This window comes from Balaenoptera physalus (assembly GCF_965194825.1).
Source record: "Balaenoptera physalus genome assembly, chromosome: 7".
NCBI lineage: Eukaryota > Metazoa > Chordata > Mammalia > Artiodactyla > Balaenopteridae > Balaenoptera > Balaenoptera physalus.
This window is the reverse complement of record NC_138886.1, coordinates 85972073-85988441: the sequence shown is the minus strand read 5'-3', so window position 1 is coordinate 85988441 and position 16369 is coordinate 85972073. Positions and strand designations below refer to the sequence as shown.

Here is a 16369-nt window from a genome sequence, read left to right as displayed (position 1 = left end):
GGTTGGGGCAATGAGGAACTAACAGAAAAAGGCAGGACCTCGGTGACAAGGATCCAGAAGCATGTTCAGTCTCTCCTGCGCTCTCTGTCTTATTAAACAGCCGCCCCTTCTCCAGCACTTACAGTGTGCCTGCTACTAGGCCAAGTGCCTTACACGCATTGCGTGTGTCTTCACAACAACCTTATGAGGTAGGTATGATTATTATCCCCGTTTCACAGATGAGAAAACTGAGTCTCACAGAAGTCAAGTGACTTTCCCAAGGCAACAGCTAGTGAATTGTGGAGTCAGAGATTTGGGTCAAAAGCTCTGAACCACATTCTAATTTCTGGACATGTACCTTGATAAGGCAAATAAACAAAGCCTCCTGTGCGTTTAGCTGCATCCCACCCCAAGTAAGAGACACAAAAAGCCATGCTTTCTACTCTCAGAAAACTCACAATTCAGAGAGAGGCAAGAATCACATGAACAAGCCAAGTGTAAAATAATACCAAGTGGCCAGTTATTTACCGCACATTAAGGGATACAGGAAATAAGAGAGAATCTGCACGACTAGCCGTGGACATGCTCCACAGAAGCCTGCAGGCCGAAACAGGCCAGCTCACTCTGCATTCGCTTTTTAGTTAGGGATCTTGTATTGTCTCTAATACAGATAATTTTTTTTACTTAAAATTTTTTTTTTGGCCGCCCACCCATCCTGGGCCGGAGGGGAGGCGGCTCAGGGTCGGCGAGGACACCGGCCTCCGCGCCGCCGCGTCGCTCCTCCGGCCGGCCTGGGCGCGTGGGTCGGTGAGGACCCCGGCCCCGCGGGCGGAGGGCGGAGAGCGGGCTGCGCCTGGGGACGAGGTCCTGCAGCCTCCCCGCCGCCTCCGCAACGGGTTCCCGGCTGCGCCGCGGCGCTTGCACAGCAGAGCGGTCCCTCAGGTCGCTGTGGGCCCCTCCTCCGTTGGCGGCTTGGTTCAGAACACGTTTTTAGACGGGGTCAAAGAGCACACTGGGGCGCGGGGTCAGACGAGGGTGCGGGGAAGGGGCGCCAGAGACTCGGGAATGTTGGGAGCCCAGACCCGCCGGGACGCGGGGTCCTGCTCCGCGGTTGCTCTGCCTGACCTTGCCCTGTGGGTGCAAAAAATTTTTTTTAAATATTTTTAATTATCTGCATGAAAGAGAATGTTGCTTCTGAAGAGAAGGCCTACAAAGGATGGTGAATATTAATTGGTAACATTAATAAAACCGGATATACTCATTCAGTGCCCGAAGCATGTTTAGCAAAACCGAGGGACTTCATGCTTCTACACCACCTCGACTTGCCTGTCCACTGCCGTATTTGCCAAGCTTTCCTATCTCTCTGTGCCATGGGAGGGGTGGGGAGGAAAGCAAGACCGATAAAACTTCATCCTGGAAAATATTCCACTTGTTCTAATTCACTTCCTCTCCCAAACAATTGAATCAGCTTCCTGAAGCTCCTGAGGGGGCGGGGGGGCGGTGGGGTGGATATCGGCTCAAACCTTATCAATTCTAAATGGGAAACTGTAAATATCTTCCCTCCATTCCAAAGCTAGTTTGAATTACATGGAAGAAATGCCTAGAACAAGGTCTCAAGCAGTCATTTTATAAATTCTCCACCAAATGGGATGACAGGTGAGGATTCTACTTCACTCCGATTGTACAATGTGGAAATAGAGACATTCGGGAGAAAACAAGAGCAGAGGTGCCTTACATCAGCCAGGCCTTGTCCTGAGCACACTGGTGCCATTGCAATTATGGTCTGCAGAGAAGTGTAAGCCGGCCACGAAAGGGGAAGGAAATAAACCTGTGATTATCCAAAGACAGGGGAGCTCCTGAGGATATTTTGGTGGAAGTTTCTGGCATTAAAAACAGCAGTTCACATGCTGATTCTAGACACTCTGAGTGGCAAAGACAACATTGAGAAAGATAACTTTCTATATTCACATTCCAAGTGTACATCAGAAACCCCCGGCAGTATCTGGTTTCAATTACACTGATTTATGTACCAGTAAAATAGTATTTTTAAGATAACAAATAACTTCTTAACTTTTTCTGGCTTACCAAATTTCTCAGGACAGCTCCTCTGGGTATCAGGTGTAATTCAGCATTTCCAGCTTCAGCAGTTAGCTGTGAAAAGTCTATTCTCTACAGTATTCGTATACCTACAGTGCCCATAGCTTTGTTTTTGTAAAGGGAAGCAGCTTGCAATTCTCAGTCTATTAAATACTACACTCAAAAGGCTTCAGTCTTTCATCACTCTCCCAGAGACACATATTTCTGCCGCTTACCCATAAACCACAGATGGAAAAAAAAAAAAAAAAAAAAAAATTGAGCTCTACCCAGAGGAGGCAAAACGATTTAGAAGAGCTTCTCAAAGGAGGGCGGAAACATTAGAACAGAATCAGCACTAACTACTGACCTCTTCTCCCCCAAGCCGCTCCATCTATGCGCCAACGTATCCCTCTGTCACTATTTTGTCCTATCACCTGAGTCGTACCTACCCTCCTGCGTATACAGCCTGGTCGTAGACGGTGGTATGAGTTGCTAGGCGGACATAAAGACAGGCAGTTCAGAGGGAAATCTGACCCTCTTCATGATGGGACCAAAAAAGGTACTGATTACCTCTCCTACATTTCTTTTGCAACTGGAAAATTCCACACTGGGGGGCCAGGAACAAGAGCATGGAGGACCAAAGTAAGGTCTCGAAAATCCTGACAATCCTTACAAGTTAAAAAGGGAAGGGATGCATGGTTTCAAAAGTAGAAAACAATGAACTATAGAAAAAACTATTTAACAATGGAAAAAAATGGAAATTCACTCATTCCTTATACGTGAAAACTTACTATATCAACTGTACCGGAGATATTTAAAAACCAGCCCCGGGCTTCCCTGGTGGCGCAGTCGTTGAGAGTCTGCCTGCCAATGCAGGGGACGCGGGTTCGAGCCCTGGTCTGGGAAGATCCCACATGCCGTGGAGCGGCTGGGCCCATGAGCCACAATTACTGAGCTTGCGCGTCTGAGCCTGTGCTTCGCAACAAGAGAGGCCGCAAGAGTGAGAGGCCCGCGCACCGCGATGAAGAGTGGCCCCCGCATGCCGCAACTAGAGAAAGCCCTCGCACAGAAACGAAGACCCAACACAGCCATAAATAAATAAATAAAAATAAAAACAAAAACAACAAAAAAAAAAACCCAGCCCCATTCATCACATTATATCTAAGAAAGAGTAATCAGACAGTTTTTTTTTTTTTTGCTTTTTAAATTTTTATTCTATAATTTACTCATAATCAGACAGTTTTGACCGAAAATAAAATGTGTCCCACAAGAGTCCACACACAGAGCTAAATTTCCCAGCTGAAAACCATCAGGCTTATGAATATAAGCACCATCAATATAAACCTTCCAAACACCAGAGATCGGCAGTTCACAGCATTCATTTATTCAAACATTACATTCCTCATCCAAAGTTGAATGTTTGATAAAGGGAAAAATCAACAACTTTCTCCCTGCCTCCTTCCCCTCCTGACATCTCTGAATGTATCAATACATTATATTACTGAATAAAATTTCTCAAGTTGACAATTGGAATGTCGACAGGTAGGACATAGGGGAAAGCCCCGGGGTCATTTCTCAGAGGTTAGCAACATTATACTTAAATGACTGCAGTGTGGTCTGTAAGCCACACGAGCTCTCAACGTCACCTCCAAAAGACAGAAGCGATAAACAAGAGTCACTAAGGATCACACCTGTCAGTTATCACCAGAGATTAGTTACCAGCACATGACTGGTTTTGTTTTGTTCTGAACTGGGATTGAAAATAAGACCAACTATTTCAGGTTTCAGACTTTTCCCTGTAAAAATCCTTTTAGTACGTTAAACCTAGAATGGGGATATGACACTTTCTGTTTTACCTAAGAAAGATGTACTAGTTAGACAAAGTTATTTTTAAACCCATTTTTGTTAGATGATGTAGAAAAACCAAAGGTCAGTCATTTTTTCCTCTACTCTCTCCTAACTGTACATTTACAGGAACTAATTTAGAATGTAAACAAAGTGATAGACTGGATTTATTGTAAATAATTATACTACCATATAATCTCTCTCAAGGCTGAGGGATGGTGCATTCTGTTGTGATGACTTACCACAGCAAACCAAAGCAAAACAATTAAGTATCACCTTCCACATAAAGCCCCAAACAATCACACCCCAGCCTTAAACCAGACAGACTAGTATACATTCCATGACTCAAAGGTTAAATAATAATGAAAGTGTTCTGTGAACTTTCTAAAAAGCTAAATTATGAACTTTGGCACTTGGGTAAAACTACGGCACGTACTAGCACCATTCATGACTATGGGGCACAAGCCATTTGGAAAAGGCAAGAAGGTCACGTGTGTTGTCAAATGCCCATGAGAGTTCTGAACTCAAAGCGTCAGCCTCTTCATGGGGTGAAAATGAAAACCCACCATGAAGCGGTTACTAGTTACTCCTGACCATCCTCTCCAAGCACGTATTAAGATGGATAGGCATTAGATGGCTGCCCAAATCACTTCTGTTCAATATCAACATTATCTGGCTTCCAAAAAAATGATAATTGCCAAATCCTAAGTAGTGTGAAGAATATAATGAAAACAGTCCTCCTTGGGAGTCTAGGTCCATCTCTTGCTACCTGATAGCCAGCTACCTTGAGAAAACCACCTGACCTAAGGACTGATGAGATGAAACAAGAAGGAAGGACTCACTGACTGCTCAGCTTCTTCTAGGTCTAAGTGCCCAAGGGTCCTGGGCTACCCTTCACCAACAAAAGCCCCTCCCCTCTACCAGCAGGTGGCATTCTTTGTCTCCTGATCAGAAATATGTTTCCATTAAAATCATGCTTTATTTCATGCATATAAAATGCCTGATTAGGTTAGGTTAGGTACACATTGCAGTTGGGTAGAATTAGGGGTGAAAGTTCATAACTCATTCCCCTACAGGGTGTCCCAGAGGTCAGACCACCTAATCTTGACCTTGTCGCTCACCCGTCATCCCCCCACCACACCATCTCTGAAGGTATCCACACACCCCCACCCCAGTGCCTGAAGGAAATGGTCTCTACCTTTCTGGGGTTACAACTTTGCTGGGAGACCACAGGATACGTCTGATAATGTCACCTCTTCTGATATAACCCTGTATTGCAATTACTGAAATTCATCTGAGCATCCATCTCTGTAAGCTTATTGTGTTTTTCACAGCTTTGCAGGGGCGTGCCAACGCTATGGGGCCTTTAGGTTCCTAAGTGGCTGGGTGAGACACAAGCCTAGGGTAAAAGGGCATAGGAGGACCAAAAAGGCCGCTTCAACGTTCCCTGGCTTCCCCATCAATTAGCGCCTCCATACCCTATGTTCCTGATGGTATGTCCCACCAGGTCCCAGTGAACCTAATTTCTACATCCCCAGGTGGTCCAGAGGCGCATTCCCAGTGCTGGCAAGCAAGCATTCAACCCAACTGCCACTCACTACTGCCACCGTGCCCTCCCTTCACTTGCTAGAAGATTATTATTAGACCTCCCTATAATGCACAAAATTTTAAAATCCCTGATTGTTACCTCTAATACATATACTTGAACTTTACCTCTCTTAAACCTTTGCAGCCTTTCCCATCAGAGGAAACAGCTGAGGGCACACAGAAGCAGAAATGAGAAGAGGAAACTCACATTCAGGGAGGTCCTACAGGATGATCTCACTAGTCAACCTCGTGAGCCCGCGAGTCCCACTTCCAAGGAGAAAACACGCTGGGAAGTCTCTCCCTCTCCCATCCCCACGGGATTGCCAGTCTTAGGACTGATTCCTGCAGTTCACAGTAAACCAACAGAAAGATGTACTCAGACTGTCAGGGTTTATTACAGTTCCTCACGTCAATTAAAATGCCTCTGGATTTTATGCCAAAATGAGAATGTTTTAACTTTAAATTATTAGCTTCCAGAAACCATCCAAACAAATGTAGAATACTTAATGCTCCACTTTGTTTTGTTTAAAACTGATCTTGTGCTTGGATATGCTGGCTGCTGTTCACCTTACTCAGCCACAGAACGCAAAAGGAAAAACAGCTTTTATTTTGATGAGCCTCAGCCTTTAATATCCTAAGTTCATCCCCACCAGAGTCATCACTCATTGAGGGCCATATACATGTAACCATATATAAGTGCATATGTGTGTGTACTCATGGTGCTTTACAAATATTAATCCATTTATTTAATCCGAAAGCATTTACTGAGCACCTACGTCATGCACCTAATTAGGCATAAGAGATAAAAAATGATGAGCAAGTCCAAGGTCACAACCCTGTGACAAGCTGTGGCGAAAGCAGATAATCAAACAAGTAATGAGTATGCGTTGTGGTAAATGCTGTAACGGGGAAAAGAGGTTATTAAAAATAATATCTGAGGCAGCGACTATGTGTGAGATGTTTACAGCCGCTGCCTCTAATTCATATAGCATCCTGCAAACGTAGGTGTCTCCCCACTTCCCAAAGGAGTGTGCCGGGCTGTCCCACACTACACACCATCCATCGGCCTCAGCACCGGCATCAGCATTTGCGTCTCAAATCCCCATTCTGGTCTCAATATTGTACCTGCCGGCCTGCATTAGCCTATTCAGGCATCGATTAAACTTTTGCCCAGAATTACACAGCACATTGCACACCCACAGGGGATTAAAGAGCCCACAGCGCACCCTGAAGGAACTTTTAAGCCGGCTACATGGAGTCATACAAGAACATTAACAACACAAAGCAAGGATGGAGCATGGACGGGGCAGTCTGTGGTCATGACCAGTGGAGTGCTTCAGAGAGCAAGTCATTTGGCTTCTGAAAGGGAGAGATCATTGTGGAGAGATTTATTCAGGAGGTGGGACCCAGGTCTTCAGATCACATAAGGTCAGACAGTGTAAGAGAAAGAAGGCCAGTTCTCAGGAAGGCGGTGTTCACAGAGGTGCCAAGAGACTCGCAGGTTAGGCTGAACCACAGCCAGGGATGTAACTGGAGCACGATGGTGGGACAAGCTGGGCTTCAGCTGCCCCGAGTGCCAACTGATAAGAGATGTTAAGGCACCTGGGGCATTAAAATGACCCAGTGTAACAGCACATGGAGAAATCCGCATTTATAAGAACCCCTCCCAGAAACCACTACATGTGACAGAAGCAGTTCTTCGTTCCACCTCCTGGGATAGAGGGTGAGATCCAAAGGGCCTCCTGGAGTCAACACAGGTCACCAAACAATATTCTAACCATGACAGTCCTTTTCACTGCAGGGACTTGTTTCTACTTGAAGGGTGTGCAAGTTCAAGGCCAGAGCTGCATTATTCAGAATCAGAGTGGAGAGGCCAAGGGCTGTCAGCAATGGGTCTCCCCCATGACCCTTTTCCCACAGGATCTCCCTTCCCCAAATTGGTAAACAGAAAAAAGAATATCAAGTTGCAAACCAAGTTATTAGCATGCCTGGAATACTCACATGTCTCAACCAGTCCTGCTGATGATATCTATATTTGTTTAACTCTTGACTGCTGATAAAATTCTTTTACTTGGTATTCACAACAGCCATGAAATAAGCACTAGGCCTCTCATTTTATAGATGAAGATCCTGAGGGTCAGAGATGGTAAGTGACCTATTCAAGGTTATACAGCTAGCAAGTTCTAGAGCCAATTTTGGACCAGAATATCTGTCCAGTGGCCTGTCTGCTCTATCACTACTACAAATAATCATAATACTTTATAAAGCTCTTTAGAGTTGACAGAGAGCTTTTACAGTACACCTGGGCAGTACACACAATAATATACATAGACAGACAGACACACACACACACACACTCTCACCCTTGTACACACATACTCTCTGTTTTCCTAAAAGTAAAGTAACAATAGTAATAATCAAAATACTATATTCTACTTGTTTAAAAACCCATCCTCCCTCCTCTAGCTATGGACTTTGTCTTAGACCATTTATAAGGTAAGTGAGTAGCTATTATGTAGATTACTGCTAAAGATATGTGGATGAAGTTTTAAATCGTAGATGTTGGTTTGTTTATAACTCACTGCTTAGAACAAGCCTGCTTTTGTGTTAAGCATCTGCCCATTTTCATTTTCCGCTACTAAGCTCCTGCCTCTACTCCCAATCTTCTCTCAGTGACACATGAAGCAGCATCTTTCCTATATGTCCATCTTACGCCAGGATTTGTTTTCAGGAAGTGGCTATTTCCTGGCAGACATAAAATTCACAGGACTTGAAAAAAACTTCGAAATAAAAAAATCAACCATTTACTGCATTTTTAAACAAAAGCAAAAGACCTATCAGACACATTGGCATGTATACTTTATTTTTAAAAATCCCCAACTCCCAGTTTTTCAAAGCACTTCTTTCAAATTCATAGGTCACACAAATTAAATTATTTGATAAACAATTTGTCAATTAGTCTTGCACAGTGGGGAGAAAATTATACACAGAAACGTAGAATGAGCCAAAATCAAAGCAAAATCTAGTGACAAATGAGCAAACTGCTCTCCATCGCAGAGGCAGAGGGCCTGTCAACGCACCCACGAAATAAAGATCACAAACTCCCCCGCCAGCCACAGGGAGGCCTCATTATTTTTCCTTCTCGTAACACATAATTCTACCAAAAGATCTTAATGAAAATAAGGTCAACATACTTAACCTATAAAGCAATCATCTCACCTACTTTTAATCATCTTCCTTTATAAGAGAATTCATATAATCAGGCCACACTACACAAACAGAATTTAAACATACTTTTTTGCCTTTTTCCCTTGCTCCCAAAGGAAAACTCCATGTACCACTCATCTTGCTAAAAACCACAGGAATAAAGTGACTTAATTCTAGTTAAACCAAGTATTTCAACCACATACTCTTAAACCTTAACAATAAACATATCCATGAAATATTTTTGAGAGCTTTCCTTCTTACTTATTCACTCAGTAAATCTCCAATATATAGTAAGCTCCCCCTAAGCACAAGTTCCCAGTGATGTTCTGAGGCCATACTAAATGTATACAGAAATATTTTGATACAGTATCTTTTTAAAAATTGCTTTTGTTCTGAACTATTACTTGAACTTGAAAAAATTTTAGTGAAACTCAACTTTCACAATTCTCACAAGGTCATCTAAGGTGTGGGTATTTTTGAATTTCCTTTTCATGGGGAAACAGGAAGCACTGAATCAGGACATCAGGTGTATACAGAAAAATACATATTTTGATACACATGTAAATAAATACATACTTTTTTGTTTAAGATGCTTTTGTCTACTTGACTCACAACACAAATACACTGCAGTCAAATTTCTTATGTTGAATTTAAATTTAGGTGTGAAAACTGGGTTTTCTGCTCAAGTTAGACCAGAGCATAACACACCCTGTCAAATCCCCAGTCAAGGGGAAACCCATCCAGCCCTTAGAGGCCCCCAAAGAAATCATTCTTTGTTCACCTGGAACTGAAAGGCTTCACATTCAGAATCACAGCTCCTGCAGCAATGAAGTATGCTCTGAATCCAGATAGCCATATTAGACTCTCAACTAGGGATGTGTTAAAAATTTAACATCGCGAATGAAACCAAAGCAACCACTGACACCAACTGGGTAATTAAATTCCTGGTTCAAGGAAGTTTCCAAATCCAAACACAACATCAACATCTGGCAAGTCTCCATGTGTGACCTACCGATACTTGTGCATGTTATTCTGAAAATTCAGAAAGAGGGAAAGTATTAAGCCTTTAAAAGCCTATTAATTAGTTTGTACTCTCTGCACACATAAGGGCTAACTCACAGTTAACTGGAGCTAACTCCAGTTTCAACTATATCTCAGCTTTTGCCTCATTGTCTCAGAAGGGCAAAAGCTGACAAGCATTACTGCAAACAACTAAATCTATTCTTGTCCAGGGGTCTTGATCAATACACTCTGCATCATAATCTAACACTGAAATTCTTCTCCACCTCCAGCCCCTTGGTTTAGGTAGTTTATTTCTGGTTCCTAGTCCTTACTGGGTTAGTTAACTCTTTTCTCTATAATTTGCACATCTCCTGGAAGGACGAGGGAGACGCCTGAATTCAAACTGCATTTGTTTACCGCCCACTGCCCGCAGTATTGTGCATTCCCACAACCCAGAAGCGTGCGCTTCCGGCACCCCCAGTACCTGCCAAGTTCCTCGCCGGTGTCGTAGTAATCATCCACGTTTTCCTGCCTGAACACGGTCATGATAAACTGTCACGCCTCACGGAAGCCCAGCGCACTTCAGCTCCGCTTCCCAAACCATCACCACCGCTCCTGCGCCTCTGTGGGCGCCTCATGCATCAGTCAACAGTCCTTTAAAAAAAAAAAAAAGCAATAACAACAATAAAATGACAACCTCAAAACGAAGTACCCTCCCCAGGGCTAAGACTCGCTCGCTGAAGACCACCTCTCCGGAGTTGCCGCACCCCGCCGTGTGGAGAGGAGCACTCTTTGTTAAACCCGGGCCAGGGACGCCCCCAGCCCCGCATCGCCGGCGCACGCGTGGGGCCGGGCACAACCGCACCCCAAGGTCCGCGTCCCCGAAAGCAGGGCGCTCGGCACGGATCAGAACCCGCTCCGGAAGTGGCTGGCCTCCCCGCCTCCCCTTTCTCTGCACACACGCCCACCCAGCTCCCCACCTCCAGAGGCGCAGCGGAAGAATGAAGCCCTCGCCCGGGCCGAACGTGCCTAGTTGGAAGCATCCCTCTCCTGCCTGGAGCGGCGGTGCAGCCCCCGCGCCACCTCTCGGCTCCCGCACCTCCCCGGCCGCCTCAGCCACCTTCTCTCCTCCCTCGAGCCAAGCAGTCCCCAGAGGCACATTCCTGGCGACTCCAGCTCCGTTACCCGGCCGACCCGGCGTGCGGCCGCCCGGGGGAGCAAGGGAGGGAAGGGAGCGGCCGAGGGAGGCGCGGCCGCCCGCTCCCGGTCTCCGCGTCCCGACACAAAGCGCCCGGCCCGCGCCACCTGTTCCCACCCGGTCCGCGGGGCTGGGGGCATCTCCTGGCTGCGATCCCACTTCTCCCCTCAGTCAAGTGTACCCCGCCTCGGCCTTCCCGGTTGCCCTGGGCGCTGCCCGGGCCAACCCCGCCGCGCCGCGGCCGCAAAAGCAAAAGCAGGCGGCGGGGCCCGGGAGGAGACGGGGAGCCGCAAGCGGGCACTCACCCGGGCGCCCGGGAGCTGCCCGGGTCTCTCCGGGGCGCTGTCGGAGGTCGACGGTAGGCGCCAGCGCCGGGGACAAGGGGGGCGGCAGCGGGAGCGCAGGGAGGCAGCGAGTGGGGGCGCGGATCCCGCGCGTCCGTCCGGCGTCGGCTCGGCCGGGCTCTCCCGCTCCTGCTCCGGAGCAGCCCCTCGGTTCCTCGCCGCCTTCCGGGCGGAGGGCGGCCGGCAGGCGGCCAATGGGGACCCCGCGGGCGGGCTGGCGACACGGCCCACCCACCTCCGAGCTGCCCGGCCGGGCCGGCGCTGCGGGTGCTGCGCGGCGCTGGCTGCTCCTCCCCGCTCGGCGCTCTGGGCTCGCTGGCGCGCTCTACCGCGCACACCCCCGCACACACCCACTCACCCCACACCCGCTCCAGGAGCTCAGCCAGCGCGGCCGCGCGCAACATGGGCGCCCCACCTGTGACACGCCGCTACGCTGCCCCCTTCGGCGGGGCTCCAGAGAAATGAGATTCCTTCATCATGCAGAGGTGTCCTGAGCGCCCCGCGTGGTCCAGGCACGGTGCTCGGCACCGGAAAATCACAGAGACCATAATAGGTTTAAAAAAAATCCGTGCCCTCTTGAAACTTACATTCTGGTGGAGAAGCTAATCAATATGTAAACGAATAAATGAGATCATTTTAGAAGGGATTGGTTCCATGGAGACAATACTGCTGGGTAACGGGATAGAGAATGACAGGGCGGGAATGGATAGCATTAGAAGGGATTTCTGTTCAGGATAGGTGTTTTGAGCTGAGATGCGAACTGTAAGAAGGTATGAAACCAGAGAAGAAAGGTTTGAGGTCTCAGAGGCCCAAGGCAGCAACAGAAACCAAGGGTTTATGTGTGCAGTCCAGTACAGTATTGTCCATTGATGAGCTGAAATGTGGTTAGTCCGGAATGAGGTGTGCAAGAAGTGTCAAATACACATGGGATTCCAAGACTTGGTATGGAAATAAGGATGAAAAAATCTCTTGAATATTTTTTATATTAATATGAAATGCATGTTCAAATGATAGTATTTTGTACATTTTGGGTTAAATGAAATATATTATTAAAATTAATTTCACCTTTTACTTTTTAAAATGCAAATACTAGAAAATATGGTACCTATGTGGCTTGCAGTTATATTCCTATGGACTGTGCTGGTCTACACTGGAGACCCTTATCCATTCTCTCTACTTCTTACCCCAGGCCCCCACCAAGCCCTGGGGTTCAGGGGGAACAAAAAGGATGTTTCCCCATAGGGACTGCTGGGGATCCCTAAACAGAGAAAAGCTCCTATAGGGAAACCTGCCTTACTGCTGAGAGTTACAAAAACCGGTATGTGAACGCTCTGAGATTTCAGATCCATGTCATCGTTCAAATTTCCAGATTTTCTAAAATGAGATGGTTTAAACTCTCTTTAGTTCAATAGAAATTCTTGGGAGAAAAAAAAAAAAGAATGCCCCTCAGATCTTATGTCAGACCCTCCTCTTAAAGAACATTTCGTTCAATGGCCCACAGGAAGGGCACACATTCATGATGATGGAATCAAGGGAAGATTCCAAATTGGGTGGCGGCATCAACCTTAGTGATGGGTTTGAGAATTAATACAAAAGGATCTTGCGAGGTGAGATATACAGTCAAAAATAACAAAAAAAGTGGTTCATCTAGGGGAAATGCAAATGAATACATCTGTTGGTGGGGGATTAAAAACACAGATACTTGGAAACTTGGAAAGTGCTTATGGATGGCTGCTTTAAGGGTAATATTTTCCTGCAAAATAAATGTTTAAGTGTGCTTTCCAAGGCAATGAGAAGAACTGCCTCTGTTTGGGGACTAGCATGTCTTCCCTATTCGACATGCTGATCACAGGAGATTTTCTGGAGTAGTGAAAAAGAGCAGGGGCTTGGGAGTCACACATTTGGATCTAATAGTGGTGGAACCATTTAACCCTAGCTGTGAATGACCCTGGCTGTGTCCCTTACCCCTTAGTTTCATGTCTGTACTAATTTAGGCAAGCATTTTAGAGAGGAAAATGTGCCCCAAAATTCAATGAAGAAACAGAGTCTAATTCTCCTCCCCGTGAATATGAGTTGTCTGTAGTGGCTTGATTCTAAGAAAATGTAGTAGAAGTGGCACAGTGTGATATCCTTCTAAGGCTGGGTCATAATGTGTTAGAGCTTCTACCTAACGTTCTCTTTCTCTCTCTCTCTTTTTTCTCTTGCTTGCTCTCTTGCTCTTGCTCTCTCCACTCACTCCGGAAGCCTTCAGCTGCCATGGTTACCCTGGGGCTGCCATGTGGAGAGACCATGTGGAGAGACCACAGAAAGAGAGAAGCCCAAGGAAGCCAGCTGTTCCACCCTACCCCCACCCACAGCTATTTGTGTCTTCACAGCCCAAATTCTGCCAGCAGAATAAATGATTGCTGCTGTTCTAAGTCATTATTTTGGGGTGGTTTATTATGAGGCAATAGATAACGTGTAAGAAAACTTAATTCTTGACATGTACCAAATGCCAGGCAGACTAAATTATTCTCTTGCTTAATCTTCAAACAACTCTGTAAATTGTTTTCTCCACTTTATCCTTCTTAGTCGCAGTTTCACCACCTGCAAAATGAGGACAGTAATGGACCCTTGTGTATTCCTCAGAGTTGCTGGGAGATTCTAAAATGATAATGCATGAAACAGGGCTTTTTACATTGTAAAATACATCAGAATGTTGGTATTATATTTTCTATCATAGTCCAAGCAAGAAGAGCTCTGAGAGACATTTCTCCTATGGAAGACAATACTATAATCCTGATATTATGAGACTCAAGCTGGAAAGGACTTCCATGAAAAGAACTTGAATATGATATGGACTATGGCTTATGATAATAATGGTGATAACATTTAAAACAGAATCCAGTATAGAATTTAGGACATTATTTTATATCTGCATTAGTCAGGGTAAAATAACTGCTGCTATAAAACTCCACAGATCTCAGAGGTTTGACACATTTAAGGTTTATTTCTTGCTCTCAGCACAGAGGTTTGCAGAGATTAGAGAAAGGGCTCCATTCCACGTAGTCATTCAGGGACCCAGGCTTCTGCCCTCTAATGGATCCATGGTTCCTCAGTGCATTGAGTTTCTCAGTTGATCCTTTTCATCTATTGGCTGATGAGAGATGAGAGAATCCAGAGAGGACTGGAGTTTTTTTAGTGGGTCAGTTTTGAAGTCTAAGGCTTAACCATTTCTTGGGCAAGATGTTCTAAGATTAATCAAAGTGGAACACACTAGCTCAGTTCACCTTTGGATTACTTTTTTTTTTTTAATTAATTAATTTATTTATTTTTGGCTGTGTTGGGTCTTCATTTCTGTGCGAGGGCTTTCTCCAGTTGCGGAGAGCGGGGGCCACTCTTCATCGCGGTGCGCGGGCCTCTCACTATTGCGGCCTCTCTTGTTGCGGAGCACAGGCTCCAGACGCGCAGGCTCAGTAGTTGTGGCTCACGGGCTTCGTTGCTCTATGGCATGTGGGATCTTCCCAGACCAGGGCTCGAACCCATGTCCCCTGCATTGGCAGGCGGATTCGTAACCACTGCGCCACCAGGGAAGCCCTGGATTACTTTTTAATAACATGCCTTTGGCTTTTATCAAGGGCTAATATTTTTAAATGACCCCATGAAGAATGTTTCTGCACCTGTGGTTTCCATGTTGAAGATATTGCCCATTATGCAGTTGAGTGCCTCTTATGTAGACAGTCACATGATTGACTCTAATTCCTCTCAGCACTGAGCGCTAAGAGAACTCATTACTCCTGACCAAATGATGTTTCTTTTTTGTCAGACAGTGAAAATTGTAGAGCTCACTCTGTTCTCCATTTTCCAGAGTGAGAAAGCAAGTGGCAAGATCAGAAAATGTAATCCTCCAGGTTATGGCCAATTTGCCATATTCTCTGAATAAGCTTTTATTGTCTAATACATATTAGATACTAAGGATGCAAAGATAAATAAAACATTCTCTGTCCTCAAGTAACTCAGTCTAGTGATGGAGACTAAAGAACAAAGAGACAATTCTATTAAAGTGGTTGTGCTAGATATAATCCATTTATTTCTCTAGATGTATTTTCTATCCTTCTCCACCCTTACTGATCTGCAGGCTGAGCTGTAAGATTATTTTAACTCATTTCCTTGTGTTCTGGCTGCAGGTTGGTTTGGCCAATGGGGAACCTGGCATGGGGTCAAGGAGAAGGGAGAAGAATGAGGCCAGGGTAGTTATTGCCCTGCTTTTCTCACTGCAAGTTTGCCATGGTCACTATCAAACAAAGGTCACTGCTCCTCACCAGATAAACTCTTCTACGTGACTTTCTCTGTCCAGGTGTTGGTAACCACTCTCTCCCCTAGTCTCTTCAGACCTAGAGTTGGTGGCAGCTCCACGTTACTAACCTGGGGTTCCTGCTCCATCCCTATGGCTCCCCTGTACCTCTCCCACACCTCCTTGAATCATCCTAATTTGAGTGTGCTATCTCTTTCCTCTGCAGCCCTGACAGACTGCTATCAGGAAACACGAAGGGAGGGCACTTAATTCAGATAAAGGCCAGGGATGGAGGATGATGATAGGGGTGAGCCTGGGGTTTCAGGGAAGTTTCCTGGAGGAGTTGACAGTCCCACTAAAACATGCGAAAGAAGATTAAGAGTTAGCAGAATAAAATGGTGGGTGATGGGGTGGTGGATTGTGGGGTTGTAGAGGTGGGAGAGAAGGACATTTAGAGAGAGGAAAACAGTGAGGATGAAATCATGGATGTGAGAAAGATAATGGCTCGTTCAGGAATCTGTAAGTAATCAGAGTTCAGGCAGTGAAATGTCAAGTGGTAAGCATAGAGAGGGGAAGGGTCTTTTGCACTGTGTCCAGGACTTGGATGAGAGCGGAGAGGTAAACCAAGGGAGATCTTTGCAGTCTTGTCCATCGTGCTCGGCACTTAGGTCTTCACTCTGAAGACTCTTTGATACCCAGGGTGATTAGTGCTAATTTGGCACATCCTTGGAGATGGGGGTAGAGAAAAACAATGAGAAACTTTAATGAGGTAGAAATCACAGGACTTGGTACTAGAGGAAAAGGACAGAGTCAGGGCAATATCCAAATTTCTGGTTGAGTGATTAGGTAGATATTGCT

At 45.7% G+C, this 16369-nt stretch overlaps 1 protein-coding gene and 1 long non-coding RNA gene across 8 annotated transcripts in view; one reads left to right on the top strand and one right to left on the bottom strand.

The window, feature by feature from the left end:
- Positions 1-13462, bottom strand: part of DAPK1 (death associated protein kinase 1) — a 214594-nt gene extending 201132 nt beyond the window's left edge. For 2 of the 7 annotated variants that reach the window (XM_082469582.1, XM_082469576.1), the window contains exons 1-2: positions 11200-13462; positions 10181-10350 (exon numbers count right to left, since the gene is read on the bottom strand). In XM_082469582.1, coding sequence (XP_082325708.1) covers positions 10181-10242 — 62 coding nt within the window. In that variant the 5' untranslated portion in view covers positions 10243-10350; positions 11200-13462. The other 5 variants (XM_082469579.1, XM_082469577.1, XM_082469580.1 and 2 more) reach the window with 5 other exon arrangements.
- LOC309664532 lies at positions 11128-13655 on the top strand. Its single transcript, XR_014265896.1, has 2 exons — positions 11128-11252; positions 13483-13655. It is a non-coding gene; the product is annotated as an uncharacterized lncRNA (long non-coding RNA).
- The last annotated feature ends 2714 nt before the right edge of the window (positions 13656-16369 follow it).